Genomic DNA, 20,663 nt, shown 5'->3' with positions numbered 1-20,663 from the left:
TTAAACCAGGTTCCCACGTGTAGCGATGTGATGGTCTCTGGCCAATCACCAATGACTACACTAAAAAACTGCGATATAAAATGTTGTTCTTTGCTTAATTTTACAAAATAGCAGCTCAGATAATAAAACATTAGTTTTACTGTCACGTGGTAAACATCACTCAGTGGCAGAGCAGGTGAAAAAGTACTGTACTGCCCTTTGCTGTGTTGACCAGAGGTCGTTTGAGGGGATATCAGATGCATTCCTGTAGTATATCCACTTCTGTGGCCCATTCTCTAACTGGAATACTTGCGCTGCTTTCCCTGAAATCCAAATGGATACTCCATCTCATGACATGAAGCCGATAGCACATTCGAATGAAATTTGAAAAATATCAAAACTAGATCAATACATTGACTATTTTTTTACAATGTTTAGTTTATATCTATGTATGAATAATAGTAGATTACTGTAACATTATAGATCAAGGTTAACACATTGCAAGACCATGAAAACAAAAATCTACATGCATATATTAATTGTTGCCAGTACTTGTATTCATGGCTCTTGTAAATAATACAGAATTTCCTTACATATTTTATTTCACAGCACAGGCCTGAACTACATTCCATAGGAAATGTATTATAATTTAACCTGAATTTTTATTTGAAAGGTCTTTTGGGAAATTACACCTTTAATTCGGCCCAGAGTTTTGACCCTTGAGATACGTGGAAATTGTCACCTGCTGAGAAATCAGTTTTAAATTTGATCTTTAAGTAGGTGTCTTCTTTCTCAGCTGAATCTGGTGTAATGAGGCTGCTCTAGCTCAATAACGGATCCTGCAAACTTTGCCTCTTCCTCCTTTAGTGCACAATCCATCATTTACCTATGTCTGGTTTTGTACCTTGATGATGCAAAAAAAAATTTGCAACCAAGGCACCGTGGGAAAGCAATCACCGAATTCCACTGTACCGTTTTGAGAGGTGCGCCCAGCTAAATGTTCCACAGCGCGACGTTTGTTTCCACTGCACTGTGAAGAGCAATTGATTGCATATACTGTAAAGTAGGTTTTCATTGTACAATGTAATATTGAACATATAAAAAAATGTATATGCACCAAATATGAATAATTTAATTACACACTTACATTCATGAAAAATCTAAAACATTGGTCTATGACACACAACAACCAGAGTTTTTGGGGAGGTGGGTAGTGAAGGTGGTGGGGTGTGGGGGGGTGGTTGCAGGAATGGTTCAAATATCACTGGCCACAGATGTTAGCTTTGGCTGGCCATCAAACTCACGTTGCCAAGTATTGGGGCTACTTATTTACAGTATTATGAAAACAAATAAACACTTTCCAACCCCCCGCCCATTGGTTGTGCCTCTGTCTTCTGATGGTGGGTGCATTTGTCAGAGTCTGGGGTGGAGGAGGAAGATGACTCCGTGGATGGGATCCAGCCTGGCCCAGCCCAGGCCCAGGCTTTGTCCCAACAAGGCCAAGTCCAGGCTCAGGCTCAAGGCCAGGCCCAAGGCCAGGCACAGGCTCAAGTCCAAGCCCCGGGGCCTCTGCCACCGCCCAAACCACACTCCCGTGTGCCCACGGCCAAGCGAGGCCCTGGCCTGCCGGTGCTCCTCGCCCAGAGGCCGATGCCGCCGCCCATCCCAGCCAAACCAGCCTCCCTAGGTAAGGTGACGCACATGCGGATTCTGACCCGTTTTCCTTCAGTCGTCAAAGTGCGCGTTGACTACAATTAGGTTTAGGTAAAGCGGTAAGTCAGGAAAAGAACATCACAGAGTTGGTAGATCTTCTAGAGTTATCAAAGCTCTAATTCTAAAATTTAGCAAGTATTAAATGAAGTAACCCTCTGCAGGAATCGGAATTCCTATCTATCACGAGATAATGTACAAAGTATTAAATATGGTAGATGGGTACAGGATCCTCAATGAATACGTGGAATGCGCTCCTAAATCAGCATAATGTCCTCGTCCCAGAAAGTCAGGAAGCTTGCAATTAGTCGCTTTGATAACATTTTGTCAGTGAGCTAATCTGAAAAAGTCACTTATTCTAGTGACACAATCACTTCATTCATAACACTAGAGGCGTAACACGGTGTGAAAAAAAACACGTGTCTATTTCCAGCAGCCGCATGTGGACCTGCAAGGGAAGGGGCTGGCAGTGTGGATCATGAGGACTTCATTCGTGGATTTGAAGATGTGCCCGTGGTGCAGGTGAGCCCCTATGCCAATATTCTTTGAGGAATGGCCATGAATAGCAGCCAATAACTCAGTCAGCCCCGCCCAATTTAGAGAGCCTTACCCACTCAATAAACAAGCCCCTGCCCCACACACTGAGCACTATCCCTGTTTCCAGATGTCGATTCTGCCCACCTAAAGTTTCCGCCAACGTCGTCCACTCCATAGGTAACCCTGGCCTTTGCCCACGTCATGAGTTGAGCATAAAGCAAAACGGTTTTTAAACATTAAGAGTATCATTCATGTGTTGGGGTAGAGTAGTGGTGCAGTGGTTTACGCACTGGATTGTGGCATGGAATGACCCCCGAGTGATGGCGACGACATGGCTGGCTTCATCCAGCAGTGGATAGAATATGGGTGATGATGACTAGCATTAGTTATTTCGTTTTAAAGAGTACATTTTTCTTTTGAATGTATCCATTGCTATGGTGATGTTAAGCATCATCAAACGGTGACATGTCAGTATGGAAAAGCAGTGTACTCCTTGAGTGATAATCACAATGTATTTGTCTAGAGGCTTGGGCAGGATCTATTATAGCTCTGCAGTTTTTCAGTTATCATTGTATGTTGGCGTTAGTTCAGTGAGTGATAGCACTAATAGTAATAATAGGTCCAAATTATAGCGGGCGCAGAATTGTGCAGTGAGCCGCTAACCCAGTTTAGATGCGCGGATACAAATCAGAGGCAACACGATTGAAGTGTTCAGCTTTAAAGACTAATATTAATGAAAAAAATATGGATAATAAACGGTAATAATTATTTTACAGATCTACTCAAGTCGTGATCTGGAAGACAGCCTCAACATAATCCGCGGCACCCTTTCAGACGACAAGCACGACTGGGAGAAACGCATCGCGGCAGTAAGCACGCACTGTGCGGCCATTCACGCACACGCACATTTCCCTGCTCTGCTCTTCCAGTAGTCATGTCACATGGACAGATGTAAAAAAACATAAATGCAGTACAATCAGTTATTGATTATGCAGGGTAATGGAGGCAGGGGTGGCCTGGATGGAAAAAAAAACACAGATAATGCAAAACGTGTAAATTAGGTTATAAAAATACAGTTGTCGTTTACCTATGAAGAATGGGGGGTGAAAACCTACTATGTGTCGTCTGTTTTTTATGGATTCTTTAAGTAATACATTTGCTTTCCAACATGTTGTTGGTCAGGTGGGCACTGAGCCACAGACCCGCGAAGAGCAGAATGGCTAGTAATTAAGCCAGCGCACACGTGAACATAATCACAGTTGATCTGCAACCCAGATAATCTGCTCACTGATAAACAAGGGTTGGCTGTAGTGCATATGGCGAAGCCTGGGTAGGCCTGCACGCAACAGTGGATTATAAAATGGCTGTATATTATAACGTTTTTAGAATGTATTAATTTGAATATTTATCGACATATAATTACAATAGAAAATATGTTTTATATCCATAATAGAGATTTGTTTGGGTTAGATCGCAAAAATATAAATGCGTCGTTAAACCCGCCACCATTCGACACAGCCAATTAGTAAGGTTTGTCACGTAAACAAAATATGCCAATTAGTTACTAGATCAGCACACCGGTGCGTTGAACTAGTAAACCCACAACATTTACATTTAGATTCCGAAGTTTCGCCGGTAATTACAACCAGACTCATCAGGCGACAGCCAGAATTGTGGATACATCCTCCTGTTTTGATTTTTCTTGGACAGCCAGGTACCTGTAGGAGGACATACAGGATACAGGAGAAGGTTATTGGACTGCCTGTGGAGTCTGGAGTTTCTTATCGCAGTTTCTCTACTTTCTCCACCTGGCTTCAAGCTGCCTCCTCATCAGTGGGCCTTGCTGAACAAGTTCCGGACAGGGCAATGTCTCTGTGCAGCCAACCTCCACCCACAATTGGGGTCTTCGTGACAATCCAGACTGCAGCTGTGGCACTGTACAATATCGCATGCGGTTGATGACTGTCCACTGACCAAGTTCTTTGGAGGTTTATAAGAACTACACATGGTCACCGAGGACGCTATTGCTTGGCTTGGCGATTATGCACACGCTAAATGAATGAATGGAGTTTGGTTGTTATCTTCTCACCTGCGAGGATTTTTTCCAGGCACTCCAATATCCACGCATGTGAGAACATTAGCCCACACATGCCATGCAGGTCCCTCCTGAAAAAGAGTCTTGAGACTGAGTGAGATTTTTGCTCGATCGTTTGCAGTATTCATCGTTTGTCGTGTCTGCTCACGATGCGGGATGCAAGACTATTGCGTCTTGTGGTTGATTTGTGATCTTCGCGTTTCCTTGCTGTGGCTTCTTCACAGCTGAAGAAACTGCGATCCCTCGTGATTGCAGGGGCACCTGAATACGATTGCTTCTTTCAGCACCTGCGTCTGCTGGACAGCGCCTTTAAGCTCTCTGCCAAAGACTTGAGGTCTCAGGTGGTGCGGGAGGCCTGCATCACACTCGGGTAATAATTTACCACCCTCTCACCTGGTCCATGGCCTGCTCATTCACCCCGAGAAAACCACACGCTGATCTCACACCCGTTAACTTACCTAATACCCATCCGCAGCACTGTGCTTGAAAGAGCACTGCACTGACTTCATAGCGCATTCATGACATGTCATTTGCAGTTAATGGGTCACCCGGCTAGAGAGGCAGTTAGCTCCCCGGTGGATCTAATATAATTTTTTTTACACATGAACTAAAAGCAAATTGCACGTGGCACAGTGCCAGAACACAGAGGATGTGGAAATTGACGGTGGCCTTGGAGTTTGTGCGCTATTGTTAAACTTCACCTGCCCCATCCCCCCCCCCCCACTCCCCACCGCACCATCCCACTCCGCTTGTCCAGGCACCTGGCCACGGTGCTGAGGAACAAGTTTGACCATGCAGCCGAGGCCATAATTCCGACCTTGTTCAACCTGGTCCCCAACTGCGCCAGGATTATTGCCACCTCTGGAGTGGCTGCTATTCGTCTCATCATTCGGGTGAGGCTGCGTGTCCGTTGCGTGTATGTATGCGTGTGTACGTGCGTTATAACGTGAGGAGCAGTAGCCTAGTGGTGAGCGTACTGTGCTACAAACCCGGAGGCCCGAGTTCGTTCCTGATCACAGCCAACATCTGTGACGAATAAATGAGCTGGTTTTGGGCCTCCCCTAGGTGAACTCAGCCTTAAATGAGTACCGGTGCTGTCTACAAATATTAAGATTGGGAGACAAAAGCGGCTTGGCGGGGTTCTGGCCATACCACTCCATCGTGCCTCGAGAGGTGCTTGCTAAAAGCACTCACCTTAAAATCCTGCTTTCGGCTGCACGGCAGATCTTGACTTGCATTATATTGTGTTCATCTTCTTGGTTCTTTCGGTAAAGTCACGTAGAAGGGAAATAATAAAATAAAAAAATAATATTATATTTTATTATGTTTTATTTTTATTATTTTATTATATCCCTTCTACGTGACTTTACCGAAAGAACCAAGAAGATGAATCCCTGCAGTCACAAAAGCTTTAAATCGAATTTATATTGTGTTGTTGGGTTTGTTTTGAGCGTTCTATCAATGGCACGTTGCTAATTGTTTATTGTAATTGTTCATGCAAGTTGGGGAAATTCGTGTTTTGAAAGGAGCCATACAGATAAACAAGATGACGGCTTTGATTTGTCTGTACTGCAGGCTCATGTCACAAGTAAAATACATGCTTACAATTAATACAATTTATATTTATATAGCTTTGCAATGCAACCACATCTTAAGATGCTGTAGAAAAACACTGGGGCATGTGCATCACGGGGAAAGGAGGCATATATAAAGACAGAGAGACAGTCAGTCACAGATAAGAGGAGGAATGCCTTGAGCCTGGACTTTAAGAGTAGGCAGTTGACAGGGATTGCACAGGGAATAACACTTACTGAATTAAAACTCCAACCTATGAATGCCAGCGAAGATCTTAGTGGGCGCAGGAGGGCAGTAATGCACCGTGTAAGGATCTGCGCTTTTGAGAATTGGTGATAAAAGGTTTTATGAGAGTCTGTCAGTAGTGCTGCAGCAAACCTGATTGATGACGGAGCTGATTAAGCTGATGCAGGAGCCAGCTGCAGATAACGCCAACTGTTTCTCCCCACAGCACACGCACGTGCCTCGGCTTATCCCGCTCATTACTGGAAACTGCACCTCCAAGTCAGTTGCAGTGCGCAGGTAATCACGCGAGCAGTCACTGAATTTATTTCTAGATTTTGAATCTCTGTCAATTAAATTATTAGATCAACAGGGAATCGAAGCGCCTGTGCTAAACCTATTATTGTGTTAATGGTAATAACGTGGTAATTATAGATTCGAAGTGTCATTGAAGTCATTGATTTAATTTAGTAATGATTGCATTGTCTGTGGTGAGTAACTGGCAAAGTGTGTAAACATCAGTATTGAGGAGACAAAGGCAGCCAGGTCTCGTGCAGTCCACACAACCTCCCTGCGCGCCATGCTGGTCTTAAATATATACTTACGAACAGTAACATCACGTAGAAGGGAAGTAATAAAATAATAATAATAAAACAATAAAATAATTCTCACGACGTTTCGGCCACAACACAAGCAGCCGTCCTCAGGTGAAGACCAGGTCTGTCGGGGAGACAGCGTCTGAAGACCAGGTCTGTCGGGGAGACAGCGTCTGACATTCAGACGCTATCTCCCCGACAGGCCTGGTCTTCACCTGAGGACGGCTGCTTGCGTTGTGGCCGAAACGTCGTGAGAATTATTTTATTATGTTTTATTTTTATTATTTTATTACTTCCCTTCTACGTGACTTTACCGAAAGAACCAAGAAGATGAATCCCTGCAGTCACGAAAGCTTTAAATCGAAAAATTACGAACAGTACTTGCCTGGATAGACTAGAAGACGAATTCTCGTGTTTGTGTTGCATGCAGGCGATGTTATGAGTTTCTTAACCTCCTGCTGCATGAGTGGCAGTCGCACATCCTGGAGAGGTGAGGAAGTAGCGGAGATGCAGCTCATCATTGAGCACCCAACTAATTTCCACACCACTGAGAGTGGAGTGTCACATCAGCTGTGCCTTGCTAGTATGCAGTCCACGAGCTATGCAGACGAGCAGCTAAAAAATTAACTGTATTTGTGGCCTTTTTATTTCAGACCAGCTCACATTTTTTGTTTAAAAATTGGCCAACCAACAGGCAGCAACGAAACACATTCGGTTTTTTTCATGCAGTTATTTTTGTGTTGCTCGTTTGCGTAAGGCTGACAGCTTTTTGTACATGCAATGCACATCATTGTATATCACGGATAAGAGGAGTTCTACTGTACGACGATAATGATATTTAATCTACACAACCACTTGCTACTGACTCAAGTGCCGAGCCAACTGTTAATGTGCCACTGGTTGTTTAAGGGTTTCACTCACTGTGAGTCTTCCTTCAGGCATGTTGCCGTTCTGGTGGAAACGATTAAGAAAGGCATCCCTGATGCAGATGCTGAAGCCAGAGTGGAAGCTAGGAGGTGAACACTTTCTCTTTTGTGTGTGTATGTCCTCATCTTTTCTGTTGTGTGCGAGTACGGTCTGCCCAATGTGCCCTTGTGTTTTGGGAGTTTTGCGTGAGCTTGCTTCTTTGTGTGTTTGAGCCGGTGTATTCCTTTTGAGGCTACTCGAAATCCACCTAGCCTGGCACAAGTGCTGTGGTGACATAAAGGTCACTTCGTGGCGAATGGCGGCTGTTGTTGTTGGTGCATGCATGGACAGAAATGTATTTCTTTGTACGTGCTGTACAGTTTGTTTTGTCGTTCCACTGCTGGATGAAGACCTCACCACGTCTTGCGGATTGTGGGGGTTATTTATCTATACTATTCTTTGGCCAGTGTGGGTTGGTGAAGGTGGATAGCGTAGATGTGGAAGCATAGCAATGCAGTAAACAAATATATATATATTTCTGCACTGCCCTCTACTGCCCACCACGTAGCTCTGTAGCCATAAGACATCCTGTTTGTTCATGGTGGTCAGCCACATAAGCACTGCCTAGGCTCAAGCCTGCATAGCTTTTGTTATCTGATGAGGTCAGGCACATTTCAGGCAATTTTGTCATGGAAGTATTTCTCTCCTTGTCAGCAAATACATGCAAGGGATGTAGGCCAGAAGAGTAAAATTGCTGGCCTGTTGATTATTTGATGGCTTGTTTACTTTGTGCGAAGATGAAATGTGTGTTTAGGCCCCTTTTATTTCGTGGAGGGATGGCTTTTAACTGTTAATGTTATGGGCAGGTTGGCAGCTGAAAAAGTTATTTAGAATCTTTCAGACAGTGACCATAAAAATTGTATACATGCTGGCATAGTGGAATTTTATCCATATATTCTTAACCCTTTCTTTTTCGAACAAAGTGCCTTGGAAAATTAACATTTTAAAGCCACTATACTGCAATGCATGTGTTCAGTGTGGCTATATAGGCATTGGGGTTGGTGAATTTTCCTAGGATGGAAACACCGGCAATCTGCTGTCCCAGTGCAGTGCTCGGGCATGTATTGTATCTTGTGTACACAATCATCATCTGCCGTTGTCTATCCAATTCACGATGAAGGCCTCCCCATGTCGTTTCCATTCCTCATGGCCAAGTGCTGCTACCAAATATCTCGCTCCTGCATATGAATCAATCTCATCACTCCATCTCCACAGTGGTGGTCATCCTCTTAGACAATGTCTCTCCTTTGGCTTCCATTACATCACCAGTCTCGTCCATCGAACATCATCCCATTTAGCAATTTGTTCTGTCCAAGCTGATTTAATTTCCTTTAATTATAAATATGATGTCTCTGATTTGCGTTGGTTCCACAGTCCAATCGTTTCTCTTTCCAAGCGTGCATCTCTCCAACCTTTGTGCATTTTTCAGTTGTTGTGAATTTTTTATTGCTCTGTGTCTGTGTTCCCAATTGGTGTGTTATATGCACAATGTGTAGTAAATACATGCCTCGCTGCGTGGGAAAGAATTTAGAATTAAAAAATTACTAAGGATTTGTTTTTGTTATTGATGTGCATATACCCTAAGGCATCTGATCCATCTTCATGATAATTTTTAGTGCAGCTGGATGCACTTTAAATTGTCTTCTTTTGACATTACGTGTAATGCTCAATTCAAACTCCACAATGGGTTGGTTTTGTGAGTACACTTTGGTCTCAAGTACTGTATTGTCTTCAGCACATGTTAGCAGCCCATTTCTTTAAAACCACGTAGATGGCTTTTCTAAATGCAATTCTCTTTCAACCGTAATCGCCTCACCTCATGCGAGACTTCCAGCTCGCCCGAGTGCCTCAGGACCAGTAGACGAGACTGTAGAGAGCTTGCGAGCGACCGCATGTACTTTGCCCACATGAACCTTCATGTGCATGAACCTTTACTCCCGTGACCCTTCGAGAGCATGAACCTTCACCTGCGTGAACCATCACAGCTTGAACCTTTGCCCGCAAGAACCGTCGCCCACATGAATAAATAAAAACAGTAGCATGAACCAATTAAAACATGTGATTACATTTATTTTTTAGTCAACGATCACTATGAGTTTATGAAAATCATCAAGCATGACGATTAATAGGACTGCTGCCTACCAAAGATAAAAGCTTGACAGACTATGACGCGACAAAATTAATTAGTCTGAATAAAGATGTAGGCTAAGATAATTTCTTCCGGTGGATGTGCACTAAGGAAGGTAATTGGCTATATATACTGAATTCACTAATTGGATAACATAATATATCAGGGAGGGGGATGGGGAGAAATTGGCGTGCCCACACACCAACTTTAAATCCATAAAAGTGGACAACATTGTTATCTGCTTTAGCTAACTAGCCTAGGAGAATGAATAAATGGAATCCACAGACCAAGCCTTGACTAAAACTCCGCAGGCTGTTGTCGACTAGACCTAAGACTATAATTAAAATGAAAAATTCAGACTAAATTAACACTGACCGCACGAGGCCCTGTGCACGCGTGTTCCTCTCCCCGCCTGGCTGCAGGGCCTACTGGGGACTGTACAGCCACTTTCCAGCGGAGGCCGAGGCTCTGCACGCGACGCTGGCGTTCAGCTACCAGAAGGCTCTCCTGAGCGAGCACGGCGGTGGGGCGAGCTCTCTCAACCGCTCCGACCACTCCACCTCATCGTCGCAGGAGAGCCTCAAGTACGGCGTCCTTGCTGGACAGGACGCCTCTGTTTATGTTCTACATGGAGGTGCCTATCTTGTCACCGATTATCTCATTTATTTCCCGTTACAGCCGAGCGCCACCTGCCAAGAGCTCCGTGACTCCTAAAATCAAAGGTACCACCGCTTTCGCAATAACATTCTCAGATTTGAGGTCCAGCATGTAGCTTAAGCATTAAACACAGAAGATATGTGAGTGGCTCATAGGCTAGAAGACTGGTATCATATTTTTTAAATAATATTTCACCTACAAAATATCCGTTGAGATGGATCGTCTCATTTCCAACGCTTTCCAGAGTGTTGACTTATTTACAAGCATTTAAAAGCTACCACCATGACCCTGAGTTTAAATCGAAATTTCAGCCATCTGCGGTTAAACCAGATTCTTAAGTGGTACTGCGGTGATCGTCTCAGCCTGGCCACCAATGACTGCACGAAAAAAACACAATGTTAAACTAGTCACAGACACCTCCTTGGATTGGAACACATGATCTCTCCGCAGCACCAGCTCAGCACTCTGTCCTCGATGACCACTCGGCAAGCTCTGCCATTTATACAACAATTTTTATCATGTGACAAAGTCTCCTGGTCATAGTCCTTTAATTGCAAAGGAGATCCAAACTTAAGTTTTTTTCTAGATTTGAAGCTTTCGTGACTGCAAGTATTCATATTTTTAGGTTTTTTCGGTAAAGTCACGTAGGTAAAAAATCTAAATTAATAAAAATAAAATGAAAACCACGACGTTTCGATGTAATCATTGAATACAGCAAGCGTGTTGTGACGGTTCCACTTGAAGACGGAAGCTTGTGTTGCCTCCGAAACGTCGTGATTTTTATTTAATTTTAATTTAACTTTTATTAATTTAGATTTTTTTACCTACGTGACTTTACCGAAAAAACCTAAGAATATTAAGTTGTTTCTCACGTCTTATATCGAGTCCTGCCTGTGTCTAGTACAGTACTGAATCCTGTCCACATTGCTTGTATCCCTCACCCAGGAGTCGTGTCCCGGGCCTACTGCAGATCGACGCCGCTGCCTCCTCCTCTCCCCGTGACGCTGCAGCGCTCGCGCAGCGACGTGGACGTCAACGCGGCCGCTGGGGCCAAAAGTCGCGCGAGCGGCGGGAACACGAAGAGGCTGACCGTGGCTGCGAGCCTCGCCCCGGGCTCCACCGCTTCGCTCGGTGGGACACGCACCACGGCCGCCCCGTGTCACCATTAAAATACTGCTGGGGGCAGGAGCTGTTGTCGAGTGCCTGTATTAAGGGCAAGCACGACGCATGCTATGCATCTGAGTGCAATGCGGTTGAGTGCGATACTCCGTGAGGCCAACTCCTCAAAGCGTAAAGTCATCAAACGAACCTGAAATAAGTCACGAGATAGACCTTAAATTGGCCAAAAGACTCACTTGACAATTGACCAAATATTAACCATGGTAAATGATGTTTTAGCACGCTCTGTCACTTCTGCCACTGCAAAGGCCTCTTCGTACGTTTTTTTCCGCGTGTTTATTCGGCAACGCTGAGGTGTGTGTGTTCATGTGTCATCCACCTCCGGCCGTCAGTGAGGAAAAGGTTTCCTGCCCCTGGCCTTCCTGGACACTGAGGGCATGCAAAACTTACGTTCGGCTTATGCTCTGAACAAATGTAGTGTTGACAATAATCATTGACGTTAAAGACTGAAGACTAGCAGACCTTTGTGGTAAACTGATTCCGTCTCGTTGTGTCTGTTCCTTTACCGGGCAGCGGACAGCACGGAGGATGATCCTGGAGGTAAGCCGAGCTGCTGTAATACTCGCCGTCTCTTACTTATATTAACCTACCAGCCATGATCAATCCACTGTTGGTTGAATACTTCTCCAAGCTGTTGCCATTCCCTCACTGTTCTGCGATCTGCCTAGCATCTGTCCATTAGCTGATTTCACTGCTCCATCTCCGTGGTGGTGTTCGTCCCCTCAGATGATGTTTACTCAAAAAGCATATATCTTTTTGAATATTTTTTTTTCATTTTTTCTTTCACGGTTGTTTCAGATTGTTAGCCACGAAAAGTATATTTTGCATTTGTTGGCACTGCACATGGGTAACTCCAATACAAGAACATGCAGTACAACGTCGCACATCTGACTCTCGGAGAACTGAGGTGTGAGGTGTAGGTGGGCATGTGAAAAGATCAGATGTGTGAACATCTGTAGAAAATTACATGTTACACCACCATGCACAATTTGGTTACCTCGTCAAAAATAAAGCGCAGACTGCTTTAAACGTAGTAAAATGCTCAACTGCGCTGTAGAAGGGACAGCACCTTCGCGAGACTAAGAACACATCACTTCACGTGAAAAGGGCACATTTGTGAAAATGCCATGAAAGTGGCGATTGCACCGTGAGCAAATACCGCACTAGTTGGTGGCGGTTAATTGGTCAGGGTGGACATGTGACGGTCGGCTTTGCGACGTTGTACTGCGTTGTTATTATGGGAGAGGAGTCTGGCTTCAGAGCTGCCTGCCCCGCCGCGTCTGTGTTTCTAGGTCACGCGCGCTCGCGTCACACGGCACCGGAGAGCTTCTTTGGACTCTCGAGTGGTGGAGGAGGAGGCACGGTAGCCGCTTTAAGCGAAGTCAAAGACCGCAGCCGCGCCAAGGGATCGCAGTCCCAGCGTGAGTCCTAATATCCCAGCTAGAGGCGGCAGTAGGCATAGGCAAACAAATGAAATGCTGAGGGCCCCAAGCGACTCAGGGGGTGGCGGGGCGGGGGGGGGGGGCGGCAGATTCGTGGAAAAATTAGTGAAGCAAACATGAACTCGAATTCAAATCCTCATGAACTTGACAATAAGAATTAACATACGAATGTTTTTGCCAGTTATTTTGTATCTGACTCTTCTGTCACGTAACTCCATCGATGTCTCCTGTCCTCATCTCTCGTTTCACGAGAATACTTATCTGTTTCACCGTTATCGCTCTTCTCTCATCTCAGTATAACGCTATCGTTGGCCTACATTTCTATTGTCGGACTACTCTTATCTCGTGCCTACGTGTTTTCTGTCATTTGACTAGGAGTTTCTAAGTTGAAAGGGCGGAACCCCCAAAATATTTTATGGTTAGGGTCGCAAATCGGCCACCAGCACCTCTGCTCCCAGCCTTGATGTCAAATCCGAGTGTCAGTCTGAGTGTTAGATTTTCCGCGCAGCAGCGTGGATCGCAATTCACATTCAATACACCTGTGCACCTGCGCACACACATCTGTTTTTAAATATTTTACAACAATCTATCTGTAAGGATATTCATATGTGCAAAAAGTGATTTCTAAGCAGCAAAATGCATGATTTGACCAGAGCATCGGATCTCCCATCATGCCTTGTATATCGTATAACATCACCATATTGTGTGTTTCAGGCAGACAGCCTTATTTTAGATCACCACTCAAAAGTCAAATGTGCAGCCATAATTTTTTGCCGTCAATAAATCACCCTTTTGGTGTATTTACACTTATCCAGCCTGCACACACTTTTCTGCGCGATGGATTTTTCACAGAAAGTGTTACAATTGGTTTACAATCTTTCTGTGTTTGCAAACAATTCCACAGTTTCTTCGAAAGATATCGTTAACCCACGTGTACATGTTATTATTGCTATTTATCTTCTTGGTTCTTTCGGTAAAGTCACGTAGAAGGGAAATAACAACATAATAAAAATAAAACATAATAAAATAATTCTCACGACGTTTCGGCCACAACGCAAGCAGCCGTCCTCAGGTGAAGACCAGCGTCATTCAGACGCTGTCTCCCCGACAGACCTGGTCTTCACCTGAGGACGGCTGCTTGCGTTGTGGCCGAAACGTCGTGAGAATTATTTTATTATGTTTTATTTTTATTATTTTATTATTTCCCTTCTACGTGACTTTACCGAAAGAACCAAGAAGATGAATCCCTGCAGTCACGAAAGCTTTCAATCGAAATTTATTGCTATTTACTCGTGTGTGTGCACGCGTGTGTGCATTGCGTGTGCTTGGTCGATGCAACAGCTGGAAGCAGGTCGGGTTCCCCGGGGAAGACGCTGAGCGTGGCGCCATCCCCCTACGGCTGCCTGAGTCTGTCGCCGTCGAGCGGCGCTCCCCTCGCCGTGTCTCCCACGCAGTACAAGGCCAGCCGCGTGCCACGCAGCCAGGGCTGCAGCCGGGAGACGAGTCCCACTCGCCTCTCGCTCGGTGAGCACGTGGGCTTGCACGCACCAACGCACGCACGAACGCGCGCTCGCACGGATTTGCACATGCAGCACGTGCGCAGGGACATGCACTCACACGGATGCATGCATTCATGCGTGCACCGAGAAGCGCTCGGATGAACGCGGGAACGCACATGCGTGGGTGCTATGTATTTAACAATTCCATGCTAGTGATTCAATGAATTGTCATGATTCGTGAAAATGAATTATCCTGATAATTACATCAATGATCTGCTTTTTTTTATTTGGGGAGTATATTGTTGTTTTGGCTCTAGGAGCCACAGGAGTTTCCATGGATGATTCTCACGTGCACAATTTGAAGCATGTATCGTGACCATAAGCATCGGTCGAGTTTAATCGACGAAAAGATGAATCATCATGCGCCTCATGGATGTATACTCGTAGGATGGGACCACAAACTCTGTCTTGCCATCGCTGTGAAATTTGAGTTTGTAACCTTTTAATATTCTTAGGTATATGTTTTTTTTAAGTTGTGCATGGATTGCAATTTCATCATGAGAAATGACATGTGGCATAAAACACAAACAAATATTCCTGCCTATTCATACATTTATTTAAATTGTATAGTCAAACTCGATTGTGCTGCTTGTGATGCAGTGTAAATCCCTGCTCTTTCTGTCATCATATTGTTTTTAAATAATCCTTTAATTTTCTGACCCGGTCTCTTCAGTGCGACTCATAAATCCATGCGAAGGTGAAGCCTCATCACACGAGAAATGCCTTCCACTCCCACACTCAACTTGCTTCGACCCATCCCATCACACACAGTAAATCAGCCACAGCCAGGCCTTGTACGAATTGAAAGTGTAAATGGGCATCGTATTAAATCTTTTGTATAAATCACAGTGTAGATGTGGCCTTCTTATGCAGACCATCATGACCATTACTCAAAGGCGTTATTTTATCATTGCATTAAAAAGCAAAGCAATTCATTTATAGCTTTAGAGCACTCACTAATTATTCACACTGTATATTAGATGCATGCAACAGGATCGTTAATTCAACTTAAAATGTGTATTTACACATCTTCGGTAAATACAGACACTCAATCCGCTGTTGACCACAACACTGCCTCCCAGCAGCCAGCTATCTTAATTTCAGCTGGCTTTCTGTGCATCAGTGACCCATAAAATATCTTTGCAACCTGCACACTACATCCAGTATACATATTGCTATGGGTGTGGCTCCCACTACAGTCAACTAGAAATATTCAGTGACAAATGATGCCGTGCCCAGCACTATCCTCTTGTCTCACCTCGCCTTCTCCATTCTCCTCCCCATTGGCGCACATGCTCATGCTAGCGCGGTGCGGCGGTGGCGGTGGCGGTGGTGGTGGCGGCGGTAGCGGCAGTCGAATCCCGCGGCCGAGCGTGAGCCAGGGCTGCAGCCGGGACAGCAGCCGGGACACGAGCCCAGCCCGCGGCCTGCCCTCGCTCGGTAAGCCAACCTCATCCCGTGTCGCCTGCCGTGCACCCCCAGCAGTGCCAGACGCTCACGGTGACAGCTGCCATGTGAGGCATCGGGTTCCTGTTCTCTCGATGTCTATGCGCCGAGTGGTGTCACTGTTGTATTTCCTGCACTCACATAACCACTGCAGACAAGTTCTATTGGAACTGTCACTTGTTTTCAAAATCCTCGCACTGTGCGCGGCGCCGATTGTGCGGGTACTGATTTTCGCCATTGGTCAGAACATCTGTAGAGAACTGCAGGGTCACCAACTCCAAGTACAGGCGCATAAGGAAACCCGTCAGTAACACTATCAATGTATGTATGTTGAACTTCTTTCGCACCATACTTAGCCAACCGTACCAATCGGAGGGGTGGATAGTGAGCGGTTTTAGGATTAGTGGCAGCCGAGGATTGAGGACATTGTGAAGGTGAATGATCCCTGTAACCACAGGAACACCTGTCACGATGGCTGTGGCTACTAGCAACGTGTTGAACTCCAGTCTAACCGCGAGCTGGAACATATTTAGCGAGATGTTAATTTCTGCCAGTGACCAAGGTAGCCTCTACCTATAATTGACTGTCCCTCCCCAAATATTGTTATTACAATAGAATGAGTCAGATCCTCATTGTATTTTAATAACAATATTTGACTTGACTTCCGCGGGTGAGAACATATTTTGTAATTGGTATATTGTGGTGGTTTTCAAATGAATGCTATAAAATTAGATGCTCTTATCAATCCAATGTTCACGCAAAGCCATCAGCTGTGGCAGATACTGGGAGTGCGTGCGTGCAGTGGCAGCATTCAGCTGCTTCTCACTTGCTGACCGCTGCCCCCTAGTGGCCGTTTTACAGATAAACATTTCAGAAGGTAAAATCCAATCCAACCGGCCAAAGCTGATGTGCACATTCAGCCAGAAAGGCAGTCGAGGTAAAGCCTGCCTGGCACGAGATATGATGGGGAAATTTGTAAATGCAATTCAATACAGTTTGGATTTATATAGCATCTAAGTAACGCTGCATCTCAATGCGCTGTACAAAGGTTGGGAGGGACATCTCGGAGGTTGACTGGAAATGGACGGACAGTTAACAACCCCCCGTAACCCCGGGGGAATTGGAGGGAAGGGGCGTTGGCCCGGATAAAACAAAAACAAGGTTTTGTATTGTCACTGCTTAAAATGGGGCGTGAAGAAGTAGAACGTGTTGTCAGTATCTAGTGCTCAAAGTTAATCAGATGACTTGCCGACATGTTTGTGGCCATGTTGTCACCGAGTCACTGGCCATCAGTGAGTGAGGAGCAGCTAGTAACTAAACCAGCATGAGCAAAGATATATATTGTTTTTGCCAGTACGACAAATTGAAGACTTAAGGTGCAATTGAAGACGCTCTCATGGATAGGAGACAGTCATAGGCAGGGAACAGAAACAAATTTAGAAACTTGCCAGGGGTTGGGGCAGTCCTAAGATGGCAAATGTTATAAGTAGAGACCTACATTAAATTATTAAAAAATACCCCATTAAATATTATGCTGGTAGGAACCTCCTGGTTATACCAGCCCACAGGGGCTTATTGCGTCCGTCCGTCGTGCATCCAAAAATGGGAGGGGTGGGGCTGGGTGAAGAGGGGAGGGTGGGGAGGGGCTGGGTGGGGAGGGTGGGGAGGGGCTGGTGGGGAGGGTGGGGCTGGGTGGGGGGTGGGAGGGGTGGGGCTGGGTGGGGAGGGGCTGGTCACCCCGTGGTGCCCTTATAAAACTCAACGTTTAACCTACTCACGCCGGTTTGTGCCCGCCCTCACAGTCGGGCATATTTGCGGAATACACCACGCCACCGTTGACCCTGGCTATTGACCGAGCAACCCAACGTTCCTACCAGCTCCCTCCGCAGGAATGTGTATTTGGCAAATATCGATAAAACGCCGATTTTTAGGGTCTCAGGAGCTTGGGGCGTTATCGCCCCCATCGCTGCCCCCTTCCTTGAATCCACCACTGGCAGGGGAGATGAGGAATGTCTTAGACTTCAAAAGAGGCAGGGACTTGGCACGGGAGGGAATTCCAGATCGGGGGGGGGGGGGGGGGGCAGCAGCACCAGAATAACCTCCATTGTTAATCCAAGGGGGACATGGGTTAAAGGGTCGAATACAAGAATAACAAAATGTTTACCAAATTGCATGACATTTTTAATTTAAATTAAATAACGTAAACAGGTCTCACAGATTAAAATTTTTTAATAACAATTTACCGCAGGAAACAGGAAAAATATCACCAATTAAGGAAAAATCAAGCGCACAAAACAGGGAAGAAAGCAACCTTCCGTTGAGCAGACACTGACTGGGAGTTGTTCTAGAAGGCACTGGGATGCTGAAGCGTTGTAGAGTGAGACGAGCGGTCAGCAGGGGAAAGTCGACGGGTGGATCTTTCAGGCGGTGAGTTGATTTTGAAATTGGTCTGGAATTTTATTGGGAACCAGTGGAGGCATAGGAGCATTGGGGTGATGTGGTCTCACCTAGGGGTACAGGTGATATTTTCCGGTCGGAACATTTAGGATCATCTGGAAATTTGGACATGAGGGATTTAATTGGGTACACGACAAAGGACAGAGGTGCAGTATTCTATTTGTAATGTGATGAAGGCGTGCATTTGTTGCCGCTGAGGTAAGAATACGCCGGATGCGGGAGATGTTGCAGAGATGGAGGTATTAGGGCCTCGTGGGAAGGGAATAAAAGCTGAGGATCAACGATACATTCTTTTTGCCAGCGCCATGACAGCGTGCACACTCACACTGGAGTCTTGAGTGTCAACCTTTTGTTGTCAATGACGACTACATCTCTTTGTGCAACATTTATCTGGAGGAAGTTAGAACCATTGGGAGAGTGTGAGACTGCGTCCAGGCAGGATGTGAGAGTGTGGCTTGGCGCTGGGGAGTAATGCGCGCGCTCGCTCTGTCTGCAGCCCCACGCCACCACTCCAAGTCGACGAGCGCGCTCGCCGCCGCTGAGACTTATCTCTGCGCAGGTGACGTGCGGCGCAGCCCTCCTGCCCGCACGAAGCCCCGCGGCCGCCTGCCCTGTGCCATTCCCTCCCCCCCCCCACCGCATGCATTTATTCATTCATTAGTTTGTTGAATTATTCCCTTAATCGGTTCCTTTAAATTTAAACGCTGGGCCGAATATGAATCGGTGCTCCCTGAGATGTGTTGCAGAGCAAGCCACGATGCGTTTTTATTGTGGTTGCTACCGTCACCCTGCCCTGCATGGCGTGCCGGGGTCAATATCCGAGCACACTGGGCCTCGTCAAGCATGGGACCTTCCCCATTATTTGATGATTTCTTCATCGGCCACACGCGGCGACACAGCTGTCGCAGCAGGAGCCAGATGCTTTTGTGCTGAGATCGGGCACGGAACGCTTGCCGCTGTCCTCCGCTTGTTCCCCAAGCAATGCCTGCGCACGACAGGAGTGAAAACATCGTGAAAAGTGCAAAACATTCACCGTATTGCGATACGGAACATCAGGTGGCAGCAACAAAGCAGTCCGGTCCACGCCGTTTGAACTTCACTCCAGGTGTGGTATGTGTCGGCGATGGCTTCGCACTAGAAATTGTTTACTCTGCAACGACAGCAATGATTGTTTTGGCCATGTCTGTCGTGGAAAATCTGCAAAGCCCAGACCGGATAACTTTGTCTTTGCCACCTGCGACTTTCCTGGAGAGATGCCAGTGCTTCGCTATTTTCGCCGACTGTGCTGATAAAACATTGGCTTTGTTTCCCGGCCCGCGTGTGTCTCTGAGTGCAGAGCGGTTTGGCTTCGTGCCGCCCGCCAGGCTCCTGGGACTGGACGTGGAGGCCGCTGTCGCCAGTTCTCTCGTAAGATGCCTGCATCCTGTCTCCACTCCTGACGTTGCTCTCTCCGATATTACAGTTTTGTTGTTGTGATGATAATTATTATTCCAACACTGTATTCTGTTTTGATTACATGTGATTACATTTTCATTTAAAGCTTTCGTGACTGCAGGGATTCATATTCTTGGTTCTTTCGGGAAAGTCACGTAGAAGGGAAATAATAAAATAATAAAAATATAAAACAATAAAATTCTCACGATGCTCCGACTGCAACACAAGCAATCATCATCAGGTGTGAAATCCACGTCGTGAGAATTGTATCGTTTTATATTTTAATTATTTTATTATTTCCCTTCTACGTGACTTTACCGAAAGAGCCAAGAATACATATTTCTGTTCATTGGCCTCAGACAAAATAAGACTGGCAGGGAATACCAAGTGTTGTAGCCTTGGACGGCGATGTAAACCAGGAGATGGAAGCACAACATCAGATGCTTGAATCTCCATGTGGAGCTTTGAGTGTTTCTCCTTTGTGTGCGTTGGTTTTCCCCAAGTACTTTGGTTTCGTTCCACATGCCAGACACTCATAAACAGAAGCGGATAAACATTACAATCCAGGACCCTTCAGAAAATAATGATTTCGTATTTTTCTCTCCCCCTGGATTCTTCCCCCTCGAACATCTCGTATGTATTTTAAAAATGTGTTTCCCATCCCCCGAGTTTGTGTTTAAA

General features: G+C 45.7%; 1 protein-coding gene across 8 annotated transcripts in view; it reads left to right on the top strand.

Moving 5' to 3' along the window:
• LOC133344869 (CLIP-associating protein 2-like) overlaps positions 1-20,663 on the top strand; it is a 78,986-nt gene that overhangs the window by 6,327 nt on the left and 51,996 nt on the right. For 4 of the 8 annotated variants that reach the window (XM_061555143.1, XM_061555141.1, XM_061555144.1 and 1 more), the window contains 17 exons: positions 1,397-1,666; positions 2,123-2,211; positions 3,003-3,095; positions 4,546-4,691; positions 5,079-5,214; positions 6,348-6,418; positions 7,145-7,204; positions 7,653-7,730; positions 10,231-10,392; positions 10,487-10,530; positions 11,411-11,596; positions 12,158-12,184; positions 12,937-13,065; positions 14,428-14,610; positions 15,951-16,085; positions 19,045-19,107; positions 19,885-19,955. In XM_061555143.1, coding sequence (XP_061411127.1) covers positions 1,397-1,666; positions 2,123-2,211; positions 3,003-3,095; positions 4,546-4,691; positions 5,079-5,214; positions 6,348-6,418; positions 7,145-7,204; positions 7,653-7,730; positions 10,231-10,392; positions 10,487-10,530; positions 11,411-11,596; positions 12,158-12,184; positions 12,937-13,065; positions 14,428-14,610; positions 15,951-16,085; positions 19,045-19,107; positions 19,885-19,955 — 1,943 coding nt within the window. The remainder of the gene's footprint in view (positions 1-1,396; positions 1,667-2,122; positions 2,212-3,002; positions 3,096-4,545; positions 4,692-5,078; positions 5,215-6,347; positions 6,419-7,144; positions 7,205-7,652; positions 7,731-10,230; positions 10,393-10,486; positions 10,531-11,410; positions 11,597-12,157; positions 12,185-12,936; positions 13,066-14,427; positions 14,611-15,950; positions 16,086-19,044; positions 19,108-19,884; positions 19,956-20,663) is intronic. The other 4 variants (XM_061555147.1, XM_061555145.1, XM_061555142.1 and 1 more) reach the window with 3 other exon arrangements.

This window comes from Lethenteron reissneri, chromosome 20, assembly GCF_015708825.2.
Source record: "Lethenteron reissneri isolate LAM-NWPU_2019-01 chromosome 20, ASM1570882v1, whole genome shotgun sequence".
In the NCBI taxonomy this organism is placed as follows: Eukaryota; Metazoa; Chordata; class Hyperoartia; order Petromyzontiformes; family Petromyzontidae; genus Lethenteron; species Lethenteron reissneri.
This window is presented reverse-complemented; position numbering and strand designations above follow the sequence as displayed.